This window comes from Ambystoma mexicanum, chromosome 4p, assembly GCF_040938575.1.
Source record: "Ambystoma mexicanum isolate Mex_15411 chromosome 4p, UKY_AmexF1_1, whole genome shotgun sequence".
Taxonomy (NCBI): domain Eukaryota; kingdom Metazoa; phylum Chordata; class Amphibia; order Caudata; family Ambystomatidae; genus Ambystoma; species Ambystoma mexicanum.
The window spans coordinates 1,111,884,900-1,111,911,283 of NC_090927.1; the positions used below are offsets into that span (position 1 = coordinate 1,111,884,900).

Genomic DNA, 26,384 nt, shown 5'->3' on the forward strand with positions numbered 1-26,384 from the left:
ATAAATATTCAGGGTCAGCAGTAGACACCCTATACTTGGCTGATAATTTTTTGTTAACCGCCGGGATAACCTCAGGGGTTTCCCAGTTTGCCAATATTTTCCTTTGTAATGCCGCATGAAATGGCACCACAGGATCCTCCTGTGGACCTTTAACCAAAATGTCTGAGGTTGTCTTGCTGAAAAGGAGGTGAGGGTATAGACCACCCCATAAACTCTATTATCCTTGCCATCATTAAGGGGTTTCAGCATGTTCCCCTGGGTCTGGTTTGGCAAATTCCACTTCTGGGGAAGTGTCCAACCCACTTGCTTCATGTAAGGATTCATGGAGGTCCTTAAACCTACCTTCCTCAGAGGTAAATTCCTCTGGTACAGGAGTTGCAGATCCCTGCAACTCAAAAAGGTCTCTCCTGATCCGAATTCTCCCCTTCTTCATAAATGGATGCCAAGGCTCTGGAATGATCAGATCTTGGAAATGATATAAATCCCATTTCCAGACCAGAAGGGGCCAAATTCGTCATAATTGGCTGAGAAAACGTCAAAGTCGTTGACGCGCACGTTAAAGACTTCGAAACCATCGAAAAAGGCGTTGAGAAAGTTGGTAGAGGCCTCGAGGAACTCGAGAGTATCGGAATTCTACTCGAGGTTGTCGACGACATTCTCGTGATCGAGGCTCTGGGTATGGCCACTGGCTGTGAGGTGGCCGTGGGTTTGTCCTTTCTCAGCGTCGAAGACGGCGTCGAATCGACTGACCTGTGCGTCAAAGAACCCTTCGATAATGGCGTCCAAAACGCAGATTTATGTGTCGAAGGGATCTTCGACGACAGCGTCAAAGACGCGACCTTGCCTTTACTCGAGGGTTCGTGACGCTCTCGAGTAGCTTCTTTCGCTGGGTGCTGCGACTCGCGGCGTTTTGATTTTTCGAGTCTTTCACCCAGGGTATCACCCTCAGCAGTCTTCGAGGGGGTCGAGGCCGCTTTATCGAAGACGCTAAGCATCTTTTTCCTGAATTCCTCCCACTCAGCCTGAGAGCTATGTTTTGTGGGGCAGGAGACCCTTTTTGGGGAAACGGAAGATGAGGAAGGGGATCTTCGACGTCTCTTTTTTGAATGCTTAGATCTCGAAGAGTGATGGGAACTGCTTCGAGACCTAGAACGAGAATGCATTTTGTGATGGCGAGGAGACGAATGTCTCGACTCCGCCGAGGAAACTTTTGAAGAAGTTTTAACTGCCTTACCTCTCTCGAGCTTCCCCTTATGCTCCTTCAAGGCTTTCGCCGTCATGGACATGCAGTCCTCGCACTCCGAACAATGGTGCTTGACTCCCAGGCACCACAAACAGATCCTGCGAGGATCCGTCAACAACATTTTCTTTCCACAGTCTCGACATATTTTGAAGCCGGACCGTGGAGTCGTCGGTTCGGATGAGGAAACCATCGAGTACGAGTCAGTATTCGAGGAATAATGAAGTATATTTGACTGAAGAACTGAGCAACGATATTCCGAGGCACCACCAAGGGCGGAAAAATTGAATTGAGCAACGGACGCTGCGCGTGGCTATTTATGGGCATGGTGAAGTCGATACGGTGGCTGTCGAGGGACACCAACTCGAAGGACGTCGATGCGCAGCGCCCTCTGAGAAAAAAAATTCCGAGGCCAACAAGCTGGAGACGAATTATCAAAGATAAGGAATAAGTCGGAGGAGGACACAATCCCTTCGAAATAACCTTACTTATGCATTCCAGGAGAAGATTTGCTTCTATCTGGGAAGCGACTGCAGCTGATGGGGCATGCAACAGTTGATGGTAAGGGTATCTTTCAGTCTCCGGCAAGCCAAATTTGTCACACAGCTCAAGAAAAGGGATCTGCGCCCCCTCTTTCACTACATCCCCCCATACGCCACACCTCACATCTCTCCCAGACCACAAGTCTACCTATCTTACCTGCTTCCGGTACACAGGCGTTGTTCCATAGAGGCTGAGCAAGGGTAGCCCTGCCCCCCACCCAGATGACAAAGGCAATCCCTCTTTATCTGTGTAGTGTGTGGCATCTTGAGTGGGAGCGGTCTTTTCTTCTGGCCACTGTAAAGAATCTGAGGACGAGGTAGTGCCGCCATCCACCCCTGTTCAGCCCCGACGTGCGGCAGTGACGCAGCCCCATGCAGCCAATCATTTACAACTGCCAGTTGGACAGCCCAGTAATAGCTACGCAAGTTAGGGAGCCCAATACCAGTCACACACTGAGCGCTGCAGCATGGCCAGGGCAATACGGGGCTGCTCACCCCCCCGAAAGAAGGGTCCGGAGAGCAGCGTCCGCTCTGTCAAATTCAACCGTGGGAATCTGCAGTGAGGCATACTGGAGGACATACATGTACCTTGGCAAGGTTAACATCTTGAATATGGACACTTTTTTTTTTTGAGTAGTGTCAACGGAAGGGACCTCCACATCCCGCAAAAACCTATCCATAATAGGGTGCAAATTGTGACGTACATAATCGTTAAGATCAGGACCCACCCACACCCCTAAATATTTAAAGCCCTTAATTTAGACCTGGTACGTAAAGTTCTGGGGAAGATCATCCCCCGCCCTCTGGGGGGGGGGGGGGGGGGGGAGAAGATGGACTCATCCCAATTCAGCTTCAGCCCACTAGCCCATTGGAACACCTGTAAGGTATGTGTGAATTAAACCAAGAGATTGTACCCATAGAGCGAGACCTTGTCCTCACCCGCATGCCTCCAACAGAAGCCTGACCAAGTCGGTTGGTTCTCAAGCGGATGGCTAGTGGCTCTGTAGCCAGTGTAAATAGAAGGGGTAGAGGGGACAACCCTGCCTTGCCCCCCGCTCCAGGAGAAAAGCCCAGGAGGTCACCACATTAACCGAGACCTCTGCAATTCGAGCCAGCATTTTAGCAGCCCGGGCCCCCGATTCATAAATCTGGCTTCTTTTGGGCCAACGCCCTTCCTTAGCATTATCCAGTGCGGTTATCCAAAGTCATTCCTGCGCTCTGCAGAGCACTTCCCGCCTGTCCAGGGTGCCCTGCTCCAAATATGCCTCTTCAGCCACCCTCTCCTGTTCCTCCACCTCCCTCACTGCTAGTCTCTGAACATTTTTGTGAGCTGCAAGTAGGGAGATCATCTCGCCTTGTAGGACCTCCTTATAACCTTCTCATAACACCTCTGGACTTTCTGCCGACCCTGTATTTATGTTAAAATATATTTGCCTTGGAAGCTACCCCTTCCAAAAACTCAGGAAACCCCAGATAATTGCTGTTTATACGCCATGGGGGCCGTTCCCTCTTTTTACCTGTATCAAGCACCATAACCAAAGGAGAATGGTCAGAGAGGACCATAGCCAGGAAACTAGCTGACCTAAGCCTACGCACATCCCCCGTCTGGACAAAGAAATAATCCAACCTAGATAGTGAGCCATGCACCCCCGACAAGATCATCATCCAACGGGTGCACCACCCTCCAGGCATCCACCAACCCCAATGCGAGGGTGAATGTGTTCAGTTTCATGAGAGTGCCAACCACTCTAACCCTATTGTGCATACGATCTAGTCCTGGATCCATGACGTCCTTTATGTCCCCCTCAGGACCCACCTATCTGATTGCACCACTGGACTGCCTTAATTTCATTCAGTAGGTCCAGTGCCGGAGGGGGGGAGAGACAGACACCCCTCTCCCCAGAGTTCCTCTGTCACCAGCACAAATCGCTCCCGCCGGTCCAGCATCACTGCCAAGAGCTGGAAGGGGACCCTCTTATGCAGTAACATCCTAACACCCCTCGCCCCCTAGAGAAGCTGGCGTCTAATGCTGTATGGTAGTTTGTGTGCTTAAAGAAACTGCATTCCGACCCCGTCAAACTAGTTTCGGTCAGGACCACCATGTCAGTTGAGTGCCGATTGAAACACCCGTTGTCCATCTCTTAATACTGTACCCAAGCCCATTTACATTCCATGTTAAAAAGGAAATTTGGCAAACACAAATTTCTCGAGCGCTCAGCTACAGCAGGGTGCTGGAGAAATGTTGCAAGTTGGCCGATCCCATGAGAATGTAGCCGCAGGGGAATGGGACCAACAGATATTTTTGAGGCCAGCAGGCCAGACACCTGGGTGCACGCAGGAAATTGTAGAGAATTAAACACCATGGCAGGGTAAGCAGTTTCAAATCGCACCTTGGCAGAAGGGCCTGGGAAGAGGGCAGTGGGACGAGGGGTGAGCCAGGAGGGGACCAATCACAGGGAGTGTTCTTGGTGTCCCTAGCGTGCAACAGTGTTTTGTGTCCTTGCTGATGTCCACGGGGCACCTCATTGGTCAGATGCAGTATGAATGTCTCCCCTCAGCCAAATTAAGGTTGTCTTGTGTATCCAATGAGAGCTGATGACTGGCAGATTAATAATATTCCCATGGTCAACACTATCACGTAATGCTCGGGCACAAAAAGTGTGGGGCGGTGTGGGAAGGCTTGTGGCGCCACGCTGGGTGGTGTGAGACAAGGGCGGGTTAGGGTGGCATTGACCAATTATAATTGTTTAACGTATGTCTGGCTATAGGAGACTTACATCAGACGAAACAGTTTTCGTAAAGTTTAGCAACAAATGTATTACTTTGGTTCATGCAATTTATGTTTTTCATGTATAAAATTTGTGCCTGCAGCGGGCGGCCTCAACAGCTCTTCACACAGTTCTGATCTACTGTGCTGTTAGAATCATGCTCTCCCAGCTACGTTTGGGCCTATAATAAAATGCGCTACTTCCTGCTTGGTGTATGGTCATTTTTGGATAACTTTGGTGTTCCAATCGTTATCTGCATTGAGCAACGACTGGTATAACAGCCTCCACAGTAGAAATGCAAAGATAGCGGTGGGGCGGACATCGGGAAACCCAAATGTGCTCGTTGCAGAAAGGAAATTTGGCCCCCATTACGTGCCATGGCAGACAATGGACAGACAACTTGATTTACAACTTGCCCTCCCTTATAGCAGGGGCGAGCACGTGGATATATGCTCTTGAGAAGGAGACAGCAGGGATCACCCTAGCAATTGGGATATGAAGAGCTTGTTTGTGGCAGTAATAGGGGAGCAAGGAGACAAAATTTGGGAGCAAGCAGGAAACAACAGGTTAAAATTGAGTAGTAATGTACACAATGGGGCACCCTTTAATAACTGTTGTGCCCAGGTGTGGAAAGTGCTCAGAATTATGCATCCGATTCTTCGGAATTGGGGGCAGTATTGGCCCGTAAGATGAAACCAGATGAGGACCCTGCAGAATATATACCACAGGTAAAGGAGGTTTGGACGCTCGAAACACGTAAATCATGGGACGAATAAATGCCAATTTTTTACCATATATTGGTCCGAGGGCTTCGCCTGGAAGTGTAGACCTCCCTAGATAAAATAGCGGAGTATTAGCCAAGGGATGGTGCTCACCCGAGGCTCCGTAGAAGTGGCCCCACCCAACCATGGTAGTTTCCCGTGGGAGAGGGGCCACAGATAAGGGACCCACAGGCACAGTATTGTCCAGCAGTGCCGAGTCCAACAGGCCGGTTTTTACCCACAGGGGGTGAAGGGGGGTGGGAGGGGAACTTACCAATCAATGGGATACTACCAACAAGAGAGAGGGAACCACAGAGGGGCCGGGGGTTTGGGTGCAGAGGGGCAGGGCCTAGTTTTTTAGGGCATGTTTTCTTTGTGGGCAACAGGAACATTTTACACGAATGTGCTCCTGTGGGCAGCAGTTCTATTACAATCCCAGGGGACCAAAAAACACAGCAGCAGGCACCACCCACAAACACACAGCCCCTGCAACCCCCACCACAGCAAATAGAGATGCTCACCCAAGCAGGACCAGTAGGGATCCGAGGGCTGCCCTCAAAAGCACTGCATGCCCCTGCACGAACACAACCACATGGCAGCAGTACACTGTTGGGCCAGAACATAGTACTCCCAGGCCTCAAAATAAGGTGCGCATCAGGCCATTTCCCGCATGAAAATCTTGTAAATACGACAGCTTTATTATTTTCCTGTGTACATTTACACACAGGTTTAGAGCAGAGGGCAGTGCAAAGGTCAGGTTGCTTGACAGAAACCAGAAAGCATCTTGATTTTTATCCACATGGATTTAATTGCAAGCCACCTCTAAAATAGAAAGCATTTCTCAGAAGCCTTTCAAAAAAAGAAACTGCAGACTTTGATAAAAGGAATGGTTTCCTTCCATTCAGCTTCTGCTGAGTTGATGCTCATGGAGCAATCAATCACTTTGCATATTTATTTTCCGAGAATTTGAGGATTGTATAATTAATAAGATGGAAAACTAAGTTACAATTGAGTATTTATATTTTCTAACAAATGATGCTTTTTTTTTTTACAGCAGAATTAAACCAGTAATGCAGTTCCGGTGCTGTGTGCATAATCATGCGGAGGCACATCATTTTCAAATTATAATTTAATTTACACTTGAATTATACAGTGTGTAAAAGGACTATGCACAGTCCATTCAACCTTGCAGTCAATCTGGTACATTACTATAAACGGTCAGTGGCAGCAGAGTCTTTGCTCAAGGGTGAGTGATTGTAATTACACCAATCGCAAGTGTTCGAGCCTCTCAAATTTTCAAGACCATTAAAACATCCAAAACCTGACTCTCCAGGTAGTGCAAGCGGTGCTCAAAAACAAACAAATGAAAGTTACATTGGTAATTGAAATAGAAACTCTGCAAACCCTGTCCCTGTGATAATCCAGCTAAGTATTTAACTTTATGTTGCGCTTCATGAATGGCTCGTCCAACATCTAGGTACTGTGATTATTACACCTCAGTCGATACTCAGTTAAACAACCTCTGAAGGAGGTTAGGCAATAAGATAGCTCAGCCGGTTGAGCACTCTGTGCTGCAATCTGTGCGTGATCTGTAGGTTGCAGGTCGAATCCCAGGAATGCCAACTCAGCCTTTCAAGGTCGATAGAGTACCGACTTTAGTTTGGTGATAAGTGTGATAAATGTTTTATGTACAACGCTACATAAATAACGATTTGACCATGAGAATAGGTACAGAATTTAGCATCGAGTCCCTCCCACTATGCACTGTTGTATCATAACATTGGCAGACCATAGGTATTAATAATTCCAAGAAATGAGGACTTTAAACATCTGAAGACAATTCTGCTATTGAACCTCAAAAAGCACAAATCAATTCTTGTTTGCTTTACTAGGTAATTGGCTAGGGTTTTGTGATTTCAACCTTTAAATATATACAGGAGAGACCAAATGACCAGACCTTAAAGAAATAATTAAAGGTGTATTCTGTCACAATGCAGAAGCTGCCGCATAGTAATGATTTTCATACAATTTTTGCACACATCGGCTGGATGTCACATACATTTTACTCTTGAAATCACATTTACTCTCAAAGTTTAAAAATAGGGAGTAAAATGCTTCCACATCAGAATCCTATCTGGGGCACTGAGCAGGAACTCCTTCCTGTTGCCACAGGTGGGGGGGGGGGGGGGGGGGAGAGGTGTGTGTGTGTACGTGTGTGTGTGTACGTGTGTGTGTGTACGTGTGTGTGTGTACGTGTGTGTGTGTACGTGTGTGTACGTGTACGTGTACGTGTGCGTGTACGTGTGTGTGTACGTGTACGTGTGTGTGTGTACGTGTGTGTGTGTGTGTACGTGTGTGTGTGTACGTGTGTACGTGTGTACGTGTACGTGTGTGTGTACGTGTACGTGTACGTGTACGTGTGTGTGTGTGTACGTGTGTGTGTACGTGTGTGTGTACGTGTGTGTGTACGTGTGTGTGTACGTGTGTGTGTACGTGTGTGTGTACGTGTGTGTGTGTACGTGTACGTGTGTGTGTGTGTACGTGTGTGTGTGTGTACGTGTGTGTGTGTGTACGTGTGTGTGTGTGTACGTGTGTGTGTGTGTACGTGTGTGTGTGTACGTGTGTGTGTGTGTACGTGTGTGTGTGTACGTGTGTGTGTGTGTGTGTACGTGTGTGTGTGTGTACGTGTGTGTGTGTACGTGTGTGTGTGTGTGTGTACCAAATCTTGCATAAATGAGGATGGGTTCCCACTGCCAAATAAAGTTATGGGCACACAGGGTTTCTCTGGGGAAACCATCACGGTTTCAGTCGCACAGGATTTACCACCAACAATTGTTACGCTCACCTGATCTCTGCAGGGCTGTTGGGTCATGGTTGGAGTCCTCCCTGGACTTGGCTCCCCTGGATACAGGTTTACCCCCCAGCTGCTTTAGTGTGGACTGTCTGGTCACTGGCAATGCCCTTGGGAGAAGTTAAGAGGCAGTGAAAATGCTGCGGCTGAATTGCGATCTCCCTCGAACCCCTCTTGCCAGAATGAGAGGAGCATGCATTTTCCCATAAACTCTCACCTGTTTTGTAAAGATGAGCTCTCCGTCCTGCTTCTCTTCAGCAGGGGCACTGTAGTTAGGCCAAGTTGCTTCACTGGTCCGTATATGTGATGGCCCAGACCGGCTGCCACCAATCGACTTTGGAGGCAAGTGTTTGTAACAATCATTATTGTCTGTATGCTTTTGCAATGTCTTTCCCAATGATTCTTGTCCATAATTCTTCTAATGTCTTTCCTTTTCCCAATAGGTGTGAAGATGGCCACGCTCTGTCGCGGTGCTGGAAGAGAGTCCACATGGTACCAGAAGGGGCATGGAGCAGCCCCACTAGAAGGCAAGTAGGTTTTCAAGGTGGTACGCAAGGCTTAGGTATTGCGCGGTCAAGCGTTAAATGTTTATGCAGTTTCTAACCTTGTGCGTTCCTTTTCTCTTGCAGGGACAGCCTGGCGTCGGATGATGGGAGAGCGGCGATCCGAGAACCTGTCAGCGGCTGATAAATGGAAGATCCATGAGGATGCTGGAAGAGAATAAGACTCCCGCGTAGATGCGCTCGGACAGGTGAGGATGAGACGAGCTGCAGGCGATGGATTTGCAGAGACAGGTGAGATGCACACTGTAGATGCTGAGTTGAAGACAGATCCGCTTCGAGCAATGGTGTGGCTGATTCAGGTAAGATGCGTGCTGAAGATGCAAAGCTGGAATCATGTAAGTGCGCGCCGAAGATGATGTCCAGGACCTGATGAGATGCGTGCTGAGCTGGAAACAGGTCAGAGCTTCAGACGGCGGTAAGCGTTACGCTGCACACAGCAGACTAACGCGAAGCCTCTACATGTGGGAAGAGCTGGCTTAAATAGCATGGCCCAGCCACTCCCCTTCAGCTCTGCCTTGTGGCCCCACCTCACCACTCCCATAGACTTCTGCACGTGCCTTCCAACGGCCACGCCTGGCCTGGATGCACGTGCTTTGGACACAAAGTGTGCAGAGCACACTCTTAGGAGCCTGGCGCCAAGGGCGCCAGGACAGGGTACATTTGGACCCTTTGGAGGATGAAAGTGATGGCCCTTGGTTAGTGGCCATGACAACAATATTTCAAGAGACTTGGGTCTCACCCCAAGTTACTAGGGTAATCCAGACGTGGACCCCTTGCTCACTAGTCTTAGAGGCACAGCTACACCCTACTGATGAGGTTCAACCAGACCAAAACACGTGGTGTCTGGGGTTGCTGTTGGTACTCTTGTTCAGAGGAGAATTGCCTAGCATTTCGGTGCTGGACTGCCCCATGGCTGGACAAAGACTGATATGTTTGGGATATTTCTTCTCTGTGAAAGATAGTAAGCTAAAGACTCTGGGTAAGGCTCTTGTAACCAGGACTCAAGTCTGGCAGAGAGTCTCCCAGGACCCCCCCTTGTTATCTGCATGACAACAATAGGGACAACACCTTGTAGAGCCTTGATACTCTGATAAACTGGGAAGGGACAAGTAAGCTAAACGCATCCCATTTCATTCTATGAAAAAGGTATGGTGTGCGCCACTGCTGGCATGTATCCAGCAAGGGTGGCAGCCATTATACAGGCCTACGGTGCACACATCACATTACAAAGCCAACCCATGCACCCCAAGGTGTTCCTGTATCGGATCCAAATACTATTGGGATGGGAGCCAGGGATAAAAGGGAAGAAGTTCCGACTACCCATAGAATTTCTGTTTAGGCCCTCATGATACAAGGAAATTGCCAGAGGTGTGGAAATACGGTTATACTTCGAGGAGGTAATACCACAAAAAGACATGGTGTTATTATGTGGGACAGATGAGGACATTTAATGGCGTACCATTCTCTGTGTTGACCCCATGTTGACATGGACTAATTAGCAACTTTTTGCAGGTGGGGGAAGAGGAGGGAGAAGTAGTGTTCCAACTCCACATGCCATGCCCAATACGAGTGATAGAATGATTAATGCTGCAACTGACAAAGAAAGGGGAGCAGCAGGCCAGCGACACTCAGGAAAACTTGAATAATGTCCTAGAGGATCAGCAAAAAACTATAAAAGAGGGGGTGGTGCTGCCCCGGATGAAACAATACCCAATTTTCTGCGAGGCAGATGAGGGAATTTACTAAAAACTCCTTGCATTCTGGTAGCAGGGCAGAACAGACCTCAACATCGCCAGGCATCACGGCCATATATCCGATCAAAAAAGCAAAGGGAGGGGCCTGGACATTTATACAGGACCTTTGCCCCATGAAAAATGTGGTAGAGGCAGAGTTTCCACTCGTGCCGAACCCAGCTACAATATTGTGTAAAGGTCCAGCAAACAAAATGTTTCACAGTGATTGATCAGAAAAACTCTTTCTTTTCCATCCCATTACATCCAGCCTACTGATATCTCACTGCCTTCAGGTATCACAGGGTCGGATTTGAACACACAAGATTACCACATGGGTACTATTAAACAAAATGAATGGGTGCCCTAATGGACTGGTAGCAGATGCAGCAAAGAAACCCAAGAAAAAAAAACAAAAAAGCGCCTGCTACCTCAGTTGGTACTAGATTGGTTATTGATTTGACGCTAGTTGCATCAACATATTATCACAAAGTATTTTTTTCATTTGTTTGCATACCCACAATTTGTCAGAGACCACTCGAATGTATTAAATGAGCCACAAAATGTTAATCTTACTCTGTGAAAAACAAACAGAACTAATACAATTAAAACCTACTATTTAAGTAGAAATTGAATGAAGAAATAGAGGGTAGTTCTAAAAAAAGGAAAGACCCAGTGAAAGTATCGGACAAAGAAATCAGGAATGGGAGAGAAAGTGAAGTAGAAGCTAAAAGGCAAGGTAAATACTCTTGACAATTTAAGATGTTGAAAATGCTAGCACATAAATTGATCATCAAGACTTTCTAGGTGCTTTATAAATGACAACATGAATTCTTAAATTGTGCAAAATATAAAATATTTAAGACATAGAAATTCAAACAATGATTACTACTGATGAAACGCATAACAAAAGAACAGTGAAGGATCACGAACATTACATCGGGGATACTTGCTCCCAAATAGTGCCCATTTGAATCCCTTCCTGGTTTTCAAAGGGATTTTTCTATACCAAAAAGAAGAAACCAATGGGTCTGCCACAGTCCCCCAGTGTGTTCAACACATCGATCCAGTGGGCAACCTCTTAGTGTGCAGTATGACGGAGGAACAGTGCAAGGCAGATTCAATAACTCGTTTCACCCTGTTTGCAGAGAAAGGATGCAAGGTAGACAAGGAGAAACTACAGTACGGTCAGACAGAGGTGGTGTACTTGGGGCAAATACTATCTGCAGAAGGGCGGAAGATAACACCAGAGAGAGTGGAAGCAATGCACAAGACACCACCGGCCCGCACTGTAAAAGAGATGCAGCAGTTCCTGGGCTTGTGCAATTACTTCAGGGCATGAGTATTTGATTATTCAACAGTCACAAAGCCCGGGGGCGCTGTTGTGCTCCAGCAAAGATGACCGCCTGAAGTGGAAGCTCCGTAATCACTCAGATCCTGATATCGAAATCCTGCGGTGTGGAACAAGTGCCGGCACAAAGGAAATCAGATAAGCGTATGGCACCTATCAGTGCATAACCAGGCGAAATCTGGGGAGGATCCGTTTACTTGTAAGCCCGTGGTGAACAGTGGAAGACCAGCAGCCCGTACCGCGAGGTGCGTGCCAAAACTATGGTGCTGAGACAGCAACCAATCGGAAAAGAGCAGAGCTGGGACCAGGTGAAGTTAGACACCCACGACTGCGGGTTGTGTGTGGGGCGACCCTGCTGACAACTCCCCCGAGAGAGAAGCAGAGCCAAAGGGTGATGCTCCCCGGCTCCCCTGCCTGCGTGGCAGCCGAAACCAGGTTGAACATCCGGAGGCCGGCTGCCTTGCCAGCAAGCAGCACATCGGGGGTAGAGAGGAGTGGTGGCAGAGTAGCAGCGGGCAACGGTCACTAGGCAAAGCTCTCAAAGCCACAACTTGCCCACTCCTCGGTGCCCGCCCGCTTCCCCCCCTCCCCCATCGTCAATCCCTGGGGAAGGCGGGGCTCGCCGGCCCACCAGGACACATGGTGTGACGGAGAGGCTTGGCAGACAAGCCTGCATCGTGGAATGTACGTGCCATAATTTAGAACCACAGGGCTCCTCACACGCCTGAAACAGCAATGACCTGTGACAGGAAACCCCCAGGGCCTCAATATACCCACACAGGGGCCACTAGGACAAACAACCTCCCCCCTCATCACTCCCCCGAGGCCGCATTCGCCTTGTAATTCTCCCGGGCTGATCCAGCTCCCAGTGCCACCTCCGAACACCAGAACACCCAACCGAGGGAATCGGCAGCCCCCCACTAAAAACCAACTTGGCATCACAAATTGCACCAGCTGTCCCATCAGTGACACTAAACCAGTGCGAGTGCACCTTGAATCCATGTGGAAGCCTGCAAACGGATCCTAATTGACCTTAGGCACCCCCGTCCGCACTGGGGGGGAGCTGCACCGAGACCTGCAGCATGCAATCACAACCAACAGCCCAGGTAAGCCCACTGGGCCCTTAGGCCGCCATCTAAAACAGGTTGCGCAATTACATGGGAGCGAGTCCAGCTCACACGCCGCGTAGCTGAACCAAATGATAAATCGCATTTGCAACCGACTTCACGTCAACTCAAAGACAAACATCCCTGAGCCAGAATAGCCAGATCCGGTTGCACGGGAAAACGCAGGCCATACAGGCACAGCCAACCCGGTGGGATTTAAACTATTCACATTGGGGCAACTACACAAGGAAATGAATGAGCTTAACGCCCAGGCTGGACCTGACCCATCCCAGTGTGACCCCCAGCCTCAAATCCTCTCACCAGGCATACCATAAGAGCCTGAACGGACAACAACAGTATAGCAGCCATCCCCCAGAACCGCAGAGTACATTGCCCACCCAGCAGGGTCATGCCAAGAGGGACCAGGGGTAGTTAGAAAGGACCCATGGATGCCTTCACTAGTGCAAACGGCACCAAAATATCCCAGGGTTCCACCCAAGCTACCACTAACAGCCCCCAACCACAGGTTGAACCAAACATGGACCCTTATACGAGTGCTCTATAAGCTGGGTTTGCTGCAGTCAACTCGAAATTGGACGATATAGGCAGTACCATCGTCTCTATTAGATCGGATATACAAAAAGTGAACGCCAGGGTGTCGGAGGCGGTGGAGAGAGGAAGCACCCTGGAAGACATCAGCCACTCAATGTAAAGCAATCTAAGAGATCCGAAAGAACCTCAAATCTATCCAGGATAAATGTGAGGCACTCTAATCCAGATCCAATAATATCAGGGTGGTCGGGGTGGTAGAGAAAACAACGAACGTGCCAATGGAGGAAGTCTTTCGATCACTGTTCCCGGAGGCCCAGTTCTCACAGCACTTTTTGATAGAAAGAACACACATCCCTGGCCCCTCCACCCAAACCAGGTGCTCCACCACATATGATAATAACCCGTCTCCTCAACTACAGGGACTGCAACCTAATCTTTCGCCTATCACGGGAGAAAGGCACCTTGTCCCACAACTCCAAACAAATACACATCTACCCGGACTTCTCCAACGGAGTCCAAACAGCCAGATGCTCATTCGACCAGGTGAAGAAGGCACTGGCTGAAAGGAAAAATCTGTATGCGATGTTGTTCCCTGCCAAATTACGGCATCAACATGCTGGGAGAGCCCACTTTTTTGAAACACCGGGGGAAGTAATGTCCTACATCGAGCAACACATCCCCGAAGCCCAGAACAATAGATGACAGCAAGAAACCGAAACACTACCTCAAGTGCTCATCCTCAATTGTAAGCCCAAGCATAATTGAAAGCCGGCACACCCAATCCACTGCAAACTAAGGTTACGATGCACACACAGGCCGCAAGCCCCGAAGTTGCAAGTTGTGGCGGCACATAGCCACCCACTGAATCAGACAGTTATACTGAGTTGGGGGAATGCACTATCCAGTTGGAGGGATGGTGAGGGAGGGAGGGTGGATGGAAAGGCAGGAACAAGAAGAAAATGCTGACACGAGGAATAAGCATGGTTCGAACAGCATCGGCAACAGGTGCAACACTAGGATAGCATGCAGCCTACTAGGGCCCCAACAGACCCAATGCATAATGTGAATCTCCTTTCGTGGAACGTACGGGGGCTGGCAAAAACCATAAAGGCCAGGAAAGTACTGGAACATGTCAGGCACCACAGCGTCGACATATTATTCCTGCAGGAGACGCATGCAACAACAAGAGTAGTGGACTCCTTTGCCCGGGACTGGGGCCCTCTGAGAATGTGAACAGGTTACTCTACACAGGCCAGAGGCGTATGCACCATCATTCATCGCTGCACTGGCTTCCAGCTGACCAAGTCAAACGTGGACACCGAAGGAAGATACGTGATAATATGGGGAACACTTCGCAGCCACGAAGTGATCCTGGTGAACACATATGGCCCAAACATTGACTCGCCAGAGTTTTACCTCCGAATTATGACACTGGTGTCGCCCCATGGGGACGCCGAGTTCATTTGGGGAGGAGACTTAAACAAGATTCTTGACTTCAACAAGGACAGATCGGCTGGAACCCCAAGACCCCATTCCAGAGCAGCTATAACTATAATACAAGGCATGGCCGAAATCCCACTGGTCAATGTGTGGAGGGAAATGTACCCGGCGCTGAAGGAATTCACATTTTACTCATTGGTACACTCCACCAGCTCACGAAGAGACTACTGGTTACTCTCTCCGCTCGGCTTCCCACAAATCAACATCTTGGATAGCAATGGGTGACCTCTGTATAGGTTTCTATAGGTTCCCACGTTGACACCACATGTCAAAGATGGCATAATAATTACTCCAGGTCTGGTTCAAGTGTTTCTATTGAGGTCTTTGTGGGACCTACGGCCGTTCCACTGACTCATCTTATTGACCCTTCACCCTAACCCAGGCATCCCTGATCCACAGGTTAGTACATATTGAAGGATGACACTACTGAACATGTCTGTCTTGTTCTGGTGGCGATGACCTAAAGGCATATCCGCTTTTTCTACACAAGGCTCCTTCAGGATATTCCCGACTGTCCCTACATTATCCAATTGGTGTTCTACAGGGATTTGGGATTGTGCCTTACAAATAAGCTGATTAATTCAGAATCTACCAGACACATCCACTCTTGCTTTTTCCATTTTCCTACTCGTCTGCCTCATTCCTCCTGTTTCTTTGATGTTCACGCGCCTAGGTCTTGCCTCCAACCACCACCACAATCCCTTCCTCCAAACAAATACTCAAACATTCTTTCACTCAGAACCATCTGCTTCACAGGCATTCCTTACACTAACCATCCTAAACACTCTTGCCACACAAACATGCCGACTCTCAGTTCACAGCTCGTTCCTCCCACCCCTGTTAGTCTCTTTCTTGTCCACCAATTGAGACCCCACACGAAAAACCTGCACATCTGTTTCCTCTTCCTCCTTTTTATCCCACCTCCTTCCTGGGGACTGGTTTCCTTTCCCTGTCGATTCTGGCGCAGCCTCCCCCAACCAGGGCTTGAGTGTAGGGTGCAAATTCCTTCCTTGCAGCAGAATGGCTCTGTCAGCGCAATAAGGTTAAGTGTTCAAATGACTGGATTTGTTTTCAGGTTTCCCCAAGCTGGTTTTGCTAGGGGAGGGCAGATACTCACCCCCACAACCCCCCTCCCCCGACCCTGTTATAGTATCTGATTTCCTAGTGATTTTCTGGCTTGTTGCATAAGCCTGCTGAAGCCTTCCAGCGACTCTCTGATACAGTCTTTTGGCCAGATGGATAGCCAGCTCCCGTCTCCTCAGCAATATGCTGATGAAGCCTGGGCTGTACGCTGGCAAAAGTATTGCTGTTCTCTGTGGGTCTCTCTCTCCGGTCAGCTGATGGGTTTCCTTTTTCCAGTTAGGAATATGGGCCACAATCTGGTTGCCCTTTTAGGGGTTTCTGATTGTTTCCTGGACTTGAGGGGTGTCTGATGGACACTGGCAAGTATCTGATAATGGAGGCAAGGCTTGAGCAAAAGGTGGTCTGCAAAGAAGCATACTGGGACAAAGGGGAGGAGGGGACAGGATTGTCGGCCCGCTGAACTACCAGCACCCACTTGAGGGGTAGAGCTGGCTTTGGAATTCTCCCTGGTAGACCTCCCATCACGGCTGGGAGGGGTTTCTTGTACCCCCTTGACAAGGCCAGCTTACTGTCCTCGTCACAATAGCTGCCTAGTCTCCACACTCCTTAAACTTGCTCTGCCGAATAGAGTACTACCACACACTGAGTCATTGCATGTGAGGCAACTCCATTACTAATGTTTCACAATGCCCAATTGTAAAACCCACGACACAATGGAGACTCAAAGGTTTTGTGAATCCCCAGTCCAACAGGCATAGAAAGCAAATCTCACAAGTGGAGCCTTACTTTTCCTGCGTTCAGTGTAGCGAGCCCAGTGGACAAGATCCTTTGCTGCCTTCAATTTGGAAGGCCCAAAGGAAAGAGGAGCCTGTACAGGAGCTCCTTGTGGTCCCGAAGCTCAAGACCCTCCGCTTCTCTTCTTCCCTTCCCTCTCCCCTGATAAAACCCCAGTCTGCTGCAGTGACTGGCTGCCTGGTTCCCTCTGAGTTCTACAGGGCACCAGGCCCCTCCTTGCCCAGTCCACCACCACCGCCGCCACCTCGCACTTAGTATGTGAACTCTCCCCCTTCACCCCATGTAAGCCCTGGCCCTTGCCCTCCTGTCCTCCCCATAGCACTTGCCTGTCCCCAGTGTCCTTCTCCACCCCCCTCATGGACCCCATTCTTTCACTTGCACTCAATTCTCTCTTTATCCGGCACTTCCCTTCCCACCGTAGCACTATGCATTTTGCGCTAACCGGCGCACGCGCGTGCACACACACAAGATCTGAATTATCTCCAATGTTCCCCCCCACCCCCTTCTCTTTTCTTGTGGCGCCTTGAAACACCATTTGTATCAGCGCCTTAGAAACATCCAATAAATAGAAAGATGTTAATCAAAGCCATGGACGCAAACACTGCAGTCTTGTGTGCTTACAGATCACATTTATGCATGAACATGAAAAATGTGAAAACTAAAAAAGATACGTTACCGCTCATGATCAGACATCTAACACAGTTAGAGTTACAGTTTCTCACCTCTACATCCAGAGCACTGCGAGGCTGAGCTTGGCACAACATACTTAAAAGTTGCAGAATCAACTCTTCCACATACTGCAGAGCATCTTCAGCAGAAGAAAGGTTTGGATGAACTTGTATTTGAACCTGAAATGAAGAAGTAATGGTTAGCATGGCCAATTTTAACCTACGTAAAAAAAAAAAAATAAAAAAAAAACGTTCACCCAAGTAGTACACAGTCAATCAATCAAAACATCATAGAAAATATTGCTCAAGACTTCTCCTTGTGAGACCTCTTCGAATTAATCAATTAACGTCCGTTCTCATTTAATGTTATGCAAACACAAGTACATGTACAGTCCTTAAATACTTTGTTTTTGGTATATAATGTTCTGTAATGTATTAGCTACCACGTTTTATTCTGCGGATTAATATGTTCGTGCAAGCAAACTATGAAAATAAAATATAGCGTTATTATTCATTGTGATCAACAAGTATATCAGTGCTTAACGTCCACCTGAACAATAAGAGCAACTATATATGGGGAAATAAAGTAGCTGAACCATAGAGTGTTCATATGTTTTTTTCAGTTTCAATATAATTTGGAGGGAAACATTAAGAGAAGACACATTTTGATGGGGGCTCTTCTGTAGCACAAATGAGAAAATGCTAGCTCCTTTTTCCGATTTACACAATTTAAGTATTTGAGAAAATTGATTTCACTTATATATGATGTACTTCTCATGCATGGACGAGAACAATTCCTGTGATGATCTCGAGAGTGAAAGACGTGTAGAGTACGAGTGTCTGGTCAGTATTCAGATACTGAAACTCCACTTCAAATGGCGATAGCTTCCACGACTCAAATGGAGCGTATAATATTTTGCTTGCCAGAATAAAGAAATATGTAAGAAACGTTAGCTTCACTTGCAGTATTAAAGCACAAAGTGTAACACCAACAAGAAGTACTGCGGTTTTTTATTGTTTTAGAACCAATGTTCCAAACTTCTACATAGACATCAAAGGGAGCAATTACTACTGTAATAAAACACCATACAACATTACAACCCCATGCTGTCAAACGTTTTATGAATGTGTGTCATTAAATGGTGGTAAGACCATAAAGTGAAATTACCATCATACTCCATCAAGTGGATGTATTGCATTGCAAACTGTGCTTCTGGCACATTCTCTTTTCCCCCTCGTTTCAACACACGCACGCACGCACTACAATTTCTTAATTGGGGCAGAACCAAGTACCAAAACACCCTCAAGGCAGTTTGCGTTATTCCTGGTTGTGGCAGCTGTGGTGTCAACCAGAGGTATGCTAGTAACCACACTGGGACAATACACGTTAGGGTGCCTACACTTCCAACAGGAAACATGGGATATACATACATCAAAACAGGTTCCTATTGGATAAATTACAATTAGGTCACAATCAATCAAAAATTACTAGATAGAGGTGTCATGCAATTGACATCTAAGCACGACTAAATGGTGTACATTTTTTTTTTTTTTTGCAATACAAAACACTTTTGAAGAAGACAGATCCGGTATTCAGTGAATAATTTTTGGGTAGAGTTGGTTGCAGACTTGTCTCGTAGTCTGCAGTCTTTTTTCCCCTGGCAATCGCTGTGCTGTGTTTCCTTCCAAAAACTAATTTCCTTGTGGAGCGGCCGCAGAGTTGTCTCGCAGCCTGCGCAGGCATAGAAGGCACAAGGCAGTAGGAAGGATGGTGGAAGGTCGGAATCTCTGAAGCGCCAAGCCGCGCAGAGAAGGGCATCCCCTGCCCCTCCAAGCTGCAGCGACAACACAACCCTCCAACCCAGTGGGTAAGAGCAACAGTAAAAATGCCACAATCAACATTTCTCTGACCTCAAACCCCACCTCCATCTTGCGGTCTCCCAAAATCAAAAAGAATCAATCCTCCCCTCTGCCGTCCTTGGAAGCACAGACAAGAGCTATAGCCATGAACCTTCCCCTAGTTTTAAATGAGGGTCAGATCCACCTGGAGTCCACTGGCTCCCCAGTCGCCTCAGATTTATTTGTATTTGGCAAAGAAAGTGACCAGAGTACGAGCTGTGCATGGCCACACGTTGCAACGGGGGGCCTGGCAAGACTTCTCCGCAGCACGGTCAGCACGGAAAAAACAAACTCAGCTGCCGTTACCGAAGTGTTCCAATTGGAGGGTTTGGGGACTCAGCAGTATGGAAGGATTGGGGCGATTTGCGGGAGGATGGGGAAGAAGAGTCAATGCAGGACCTTGGTGTAAATGTGGCCATTCCCCCAGGCCCATCATCATTACAGAGGACCATGCAAAGGATTCTACCAGCCTCACCTCCAAGCATCCTGAAACAAAACACCTCGGTCCAGCCCAAAATGCAGATCTCAGTCCAGGCCCAGGTACACAATCCCCTCCTCCCCCACATGTCTCGGACATCGTGCAGGAGTTAACTCTGTTAAGATAAAAAGATCACTCGCCCATGTCAGACTGACGAAGCGGTCCATAAGGAGGATCATGAGGGGTTTTTGGGCCGCCCTATGAAGAGCTGATACTGGGGAGGACGCCCTGCAAACAGACCTCCCATATCCCTCCGTGGACCCAAAGGAACATGAAAACCAAAAAGAACTCGGGTGGCGAGTGCAAGGACCGCCAAGAAAAAAACATAAAAGTTAGCAATAGATCTTAAGACCTCAGCTTTGATCCAGACTCTTCTCCCCAAATTACATTTTCGGAAAAGGAGCAAAACCAACAAACCCGCCAAGAGCCTATCGCAAAGCAGCCTCAAAAGGAAACAGATTAGGCTAAAAAAATGACTCCTTTCAACCTAAAACACCCCCCTTGGCCCCAAAGTGAACTCTTGGATGCCAGAATGCTCGAGTGGCTAGGGGACAGTACACCAGCAGTCCTGGGTGAACCATCCGATCCTGGGGACAAGGAACAAATGCCCCTGAACAGGAGCCTCCCCCCTCACTACACTGAATTGCTATAAGCACAAAATTGTGCAACCCCGAGAAAATCTAACAAGTGCTCCAAAAGACAACACCTTCAGACTTATCTATGCATGGGGAGGAGGAGAGCAGGGGAAACAACCAAAGGACAACTGGGGGAGGAAATCCTTGACTCTCAAAACTCTAGGACCAAAACATGTGACTTCAAAAAGCAAAAGTCTACGCTCACTAAAACTCAAGAGAATTTTGGACAAGGAGGATTATCCAATAGTAAAACAGGATAATGGTTTGGAATTACTCCATTGCACCCCAAATCTATGGCAATTGATGTCCAAAGAACTGAAGATTATTGAATTCGGGGACGAGCAATGCATGGTCAGCATTTATCTCCACATAACCTTGCGAGTGGTAAAGGGGCTGCTGCTGGATGCAGCAGAAAGCCTGCTAATGTTTGGTTTTGACCGATCACCGGTGAAAGTTCTAATTGATGTACCAGTCCAACCAGTAGAACAAGAGGCAGCAACCAGGGGGACAAAAGGAAGAGACTTTAGTCATCAAACCCGTTACTCCAGGGAGAGTAAAAGATAGAAGATCTAAGGAAACACAAATCTTTGGAGACACCCTGGGGACGGGTCGCGACACGCAGGGTCCGAGACCCAACCTCAACGTCACAATTTTACTGGAGCAGCTGCTGGGACAAGGCAGAGAGGTTAGAATAGTCTTAAAGGGTCATGACCAGGGAAGAGAATAATGAACTGGTCGTGGCACCCTGGTGCCTTGACACATCGCGAACATGCCTTGTCACCCAAGAAGTTCGCTCCATCGCTGCCAAAGACTGACTGACGGAATCCCGATGAAACCTCACTTAAAGGCCTAAAGATGGCCTCGTGAAACACCAGGGGATTTAAACACCTGACAGCAAAGATCGATATTAATCTAGGGGACTGCGACTTGTTATGCTTTCAGGAGACCTGGCTGAGTGAAACACCTACACTCGACGGGTATGAAATTGTCTTGAGCCCAGCAGTAAAAGGGCAAAGTCTGCCAATGACCTTAACCTCACAAAAATAATCTTCTCCAATTATTTGCACAAGAACTTTTAGTGAGGTGGCAGCAACCAATGAAATCACAAGCCCAAAACAAGTCCGCAACCATGGTAATAATAAATCTATATTGGAATCCACAAGCGATCTCCAACGAGGCCTTCCTGCACTTGACTGCCTGGCCTGATGGACTACGCTTACCCGAACCAGCATACTCCTTACATCATCTTATGCATCGATTTAAACGCCAGATGCCTAAAGAAGGAACAAACTAAAGATGGGAATCATGGGGAAACTGCATCACCGGCTAGAGAAATCGCGTGGATGTCACTTATGGTCTCAAGAGACATGCACATGCTAAACGGTCGAATCAAAGGGGATCTACCGCTGCACACGACCTGGGGGAGAGAAGAACACCAAGCAGTAATTGACTACATCTTTGTATCCAGGAACCTCCTACTCTTCGTTACATCATTCAAGGTGGTGAAGACAGCAAACAGTGATCACAACTTGTTATACATGGGTTGGTCCGCCGCAGTGGAATGTGACAGGCAAAGAATGGTACCATCAGTGTTAGAATGCAACTAAGGCACCAGATTGGAAATTACCACGTCAGCTATCGAAAACCTAACAGATTTCGTAACTGAGGGCTCAAAAGTGTTATACACCCCTCTGTTAGAATGCTACCGCGCAAAGAAATGGGGACCTCAGACCGAACCAACAACTAGATCTCATGCATACGACGCCCTTCTCGTAGAAAAAAGAAGATCCTTGTGAAAAGTCAGAAGAGCAGCGGCAAAATCAAACCATCCAGACGAACGAGAAAAAGCTGTAAAGGCATGCAAGCTGTATAAAAAAAAGGCTGCATACGTACAGATCAAAAATGTACCAAGAAGATGCTGAATCAATGCTAAAAGTGATCTGCGGCAGGAAGGTCAAAGACGTTTGGACTCTGGTCAAATCTACTGCAGGCAACTCCATTGACCTGCAGCTAAAACACTGTCCGAGAACAAGATTGGGTAACCCATTTTTCTAACTTGTTCAGTGAAAAGAAGAACTTTGACACCCCATCTACACCGAATATGATCGAACCATGGGGCAGCGAACATAATGGGGGAAAATACACAAACTAAACGGCTCGTGGGCCCCTGGCCCCGAAGGACTAACCAATGCAATGTTAAAAGAACAATGGTCGTGTGTATGGATCTAACTATGAACTTCTGTGATTGGGATAGGTGTGAGAAGTTTAAGATTTTTTTGGCTTTTGTTTGCTTTGTTGTGACATATACTTGGGAATAGGCATTTGTTATATTGTTAGCTTAGACATTTGCTATCTTAGTGTGGATGGGAAGTTTCGTTGCTCTGGTGAAGAGTAGTGTTCTTGTTTTGTACCTTTTGATGCTGCATATTGGATGGATTACTTGTGCCTCTCTGTAGATGTATTATGTTAGGAGGTTGTTGGGATTACTTGGAAGATTGATTATTAGTGTTGGTTGGTATTGAAATTTTGTTTGGAGGGACGGTATTTAGTAATGATACAGATTTTTTGGGCTCGGATCCTGGAGGAAATGGGTTGGAATGTGCTATATGCGCGAGGGAGATACACGTGTGAAATCTGGAGGTTATATCCAGATACTGATGTGGTTTTGTTTTTTACTGGTTTGTGTTTATATGTTTGTCTTGTTTTATCTTTGTGAACTGTATGTCGCTGGGGATCCTCAATTGTGTATCATGGTAGATTGGGCTGTTGGAGCTTTAGGTATATGTATCATTGTTGGATTCAGTGCTGGCTTGGAGTTCAAGTGATGGTGGTGCATTATGCAATGCTGTTTCGAATTGTTCAGTCTTTTGAGTAAGTTACTATAGGGAGATGGGTACACTGTCAGTGGTGACTTGGAATGCTAAGGGTTTGAATTGTCGGCGTAAACGTAGGAAGGTTCTGGCGAGATTGTGGAGAACTAGAGCGGATGTTGTGTTCTTGCAAGAGACTCATCTGGTGGATGAGGATAATCATCTTTTACTTAATTCGAGATTTCATAGGCAGTTTTCTAATTGTTATTTGTCTAAATCGAGAGGGGTCAGCATCCTATTTAGGAAAGGTTTGCAATTTAGTGTTGATAAAGTGCTAATGGATGGGGAGGGTCGAATGATTTTTGTCGATATCCAGTGTTGTGGTAAGAAGATCACATTAGGGTGCATATATGGACCGTGTTCACCGGGCAATAACTTTTTTTAAGGACATTTCACATTTACTCAATGAAATGCATGGTGAGACGGTTATTTTAGGGGGGATTTTAATTGCGTTAGAGATTATAAGATTGACCGAACTAGTCAATGTAGGTACTAATTTTGGTGTTTGTAAAGAATTTTATTTATTCTTGCAGAAGTTCGGTTTAGTGGACATCTGGAGGGAAGTTCATCCTTCGAGGGAATTTACATTCTATTCTCCAGTGCATGATAACGTTTTCTAGGATAGATTACATTTTGGTGTCTGATAAATTGTTGGATAAAACAATTGCTGTTAACATTAGGGAAAGGGAGATTTCAGACCATGCTCCTATGGATTTGCAGATGGTTATGGATTGGGAGGTTCCCACATTTATTAGGTGGCGTCTTAAAGTAGGGGCTTTGGATGATAGGGAGGTTTGTGAAAACATCCAGACGTTTATGGAGAGGTATTTTGAAGAGAATGAAGGGTCGACCGACTTCAGGATGGTGTGGGATGGTTTTAAGGCTGTATTAAGAGGGGAATTTACAAGTAAAATTGCACACTTGAAGATTAAGAATTTGAATGAATTGAAATGTATTCTGATTTGCACTATAGATGCGCAGTCGGTATGGTTAAGGATAAAGAGGAGATGTTACAGGCTCGAAAGTTGTTGGCTAGTAAGAATGACCTATTGACTGGGATGGGTATTTTTTAAACGAAGCAGAAATTCTTGGAATGTGGAGATAAGAGCGGAAAGCTGCTCGCTAGTAGGTTGAAGGGTATGACTGAGAAACCTTTTGTTCAAAGTCTTGTTGATGAGCATGGTGATGTGGTAATGAAAAATGTTGCTATTTGTAAATGTTTTAAGGGATTTTATGAGAAATTGTATTCAGAGGATGTGTTCCCGTCTCAGGTGGAATTGGAAGATTTCTTTGTGAATTTGGATCTTCCTAGGTTATCGTTGGAAGAAAGCAGGGATTTAGAAATAGATATTGAGGTGGATGATATTTTGTTGGCTATTAAGCAGCTAGGAGTAGGTAAATCGCTGGGAATGGATGGTATTCCGGTGGAATTTAACAGGAAATTTGAGACTTATTTGGCTCCTATCTTATTTAGGTTGTTTAATCTGTTTATACATGAAGGTGATCTGTGTCAGTCGATGTGTGAAGCAATGATTACCTTAATACCGAAAGTGGGGAAGGATCGGAAGAATTGTAGCAATTATCGTCCCATATCATTACTGAATGTAGATGTGAAGATATTTGCTAAGATCATGGCTAATAGATTAGAAAAATGTATAGGGAAATGGATTCATACATCCCAAGTGGGTTTTTTGCGGAACAGATTTGGTTATGACAATATTAGAACTTTGATTGATATAATGAGTTTAAAACGGGAAGATCTGTCAGATGCGGTATTGGTTTTTATGGATGCGGAGAAAGCGTTTGATAGAGTGAGTTGCAGATTTTTGCAGTTTACGATCCGGCAGATGGGATTTGGGAATGGATTTCTAGGGATAATCAGTTGTCTTCAGAGTGGTGCCAAGGCTAGGATTTGGGTAAATGGTGTTTTGTCTGAAGCTTTTAGCTTGACTAGGGGAACTAGGCAGGGATGCCCGTTGTCACCCTACTTGTCCAATCTTGCTTTGGAGCCATTGTTGGCCTATATACGTGGGGAACGAGGTATTATGAGCCTGAAATTTGGTCATGTGGAAGTTAAAGTCCTTTCATATGCAGATGACATGGTGGTGGTTCTAGCGGATCCTGAGCGAGGAAGTGTAGTTCTGAAAAGTGTCTTTGATAGGGTGAGTGAGTTGTCGGGACATAAAATTAATTGGGATAAAACGGATGTTGTTTCCAATTGCTAATACTTGTGTATGTGGTTATTTTTTTAATTGGCATTGTAAATGGACCACTTCTCATGTGAAATATTTGGGTGTTTATCGGACCAAGGATGTCAAAAAATGGTGGATTTCAATGTAGGAAAATTAGTGGATACCCTGCGTAAGGATATTAGAAGATGGGAACGATTACCGATGGGGATTGCTTAAGTCAATGCTATTAAGATGACTCTTTTACCAAAGGTTCTTTATGTTGTGCAATCTTTGCCTCTGAAGTTTTCGAAAAAGATGCTGGCTAGTATCGATAGTGTTCTTCAAAACTTTCTGTGGGGGGATAAAAAGAGACCTAAAATTCCTAAGTTTATTTTGATACGTAGTACTAAAAACTGAGGTTTTGGATACCCAGATTTGGAACGCTACTATAGAGGGTTTCTTTTGAAAAAGTCTGCGTATTATTTTTCAGTGGGGAATGGACCAGAACCCTTTTGGGTGCTTATTGAGAGATATAAATTTAATGGTTTTCCGTTGCATGCCATTACCTCGATGGGACGGCTGCCTGGGAGGGAATAGTAGACTTCCGACTATTACGGTGACTAAAGAGGTTTTGGTGTGGTGGTTGAGTCTCTTTCAAGGGAATTTGTACTTACACTATGGAGCATCTATTTGGTTTAATCCGAGTTTACAATTTGCCAATAAACCCTTTTGTTGGAGAAGTTGGGTCTCGGAAGGGATTTTATGCATCAGAGATGTGGTGCATGATGGCCGTATATTGTCATTCGAGGAGTTGCAGAGGA

At 46.7% G+C, this 26,384-nt stretch overlaps 1 protein-coding gene across 1 annotated transcript in view; it reads right to left on the bottom strand.

The window, feature by feature from the left end:
- SOS1 (SOS Ras/Rac guanine nucleotide exchange factor 1) overlaps positions 1-26,384 on the bottom strand; it is a 2,649,334-nt gene that overhangs the window by 2,485,171 nt on the left and 137,779 nt on the right. The window contains exon 2 of the mRNA XM_069606702.1: positions 17,565-17,690. Within this exon, the coding sequence (XP_069462803.1) occupies positions 17,565-17,690 (126 nt within the window). The remainder of the gene's footprint in view (positions 1-17,564; positions 17,691-26,384) is intronic.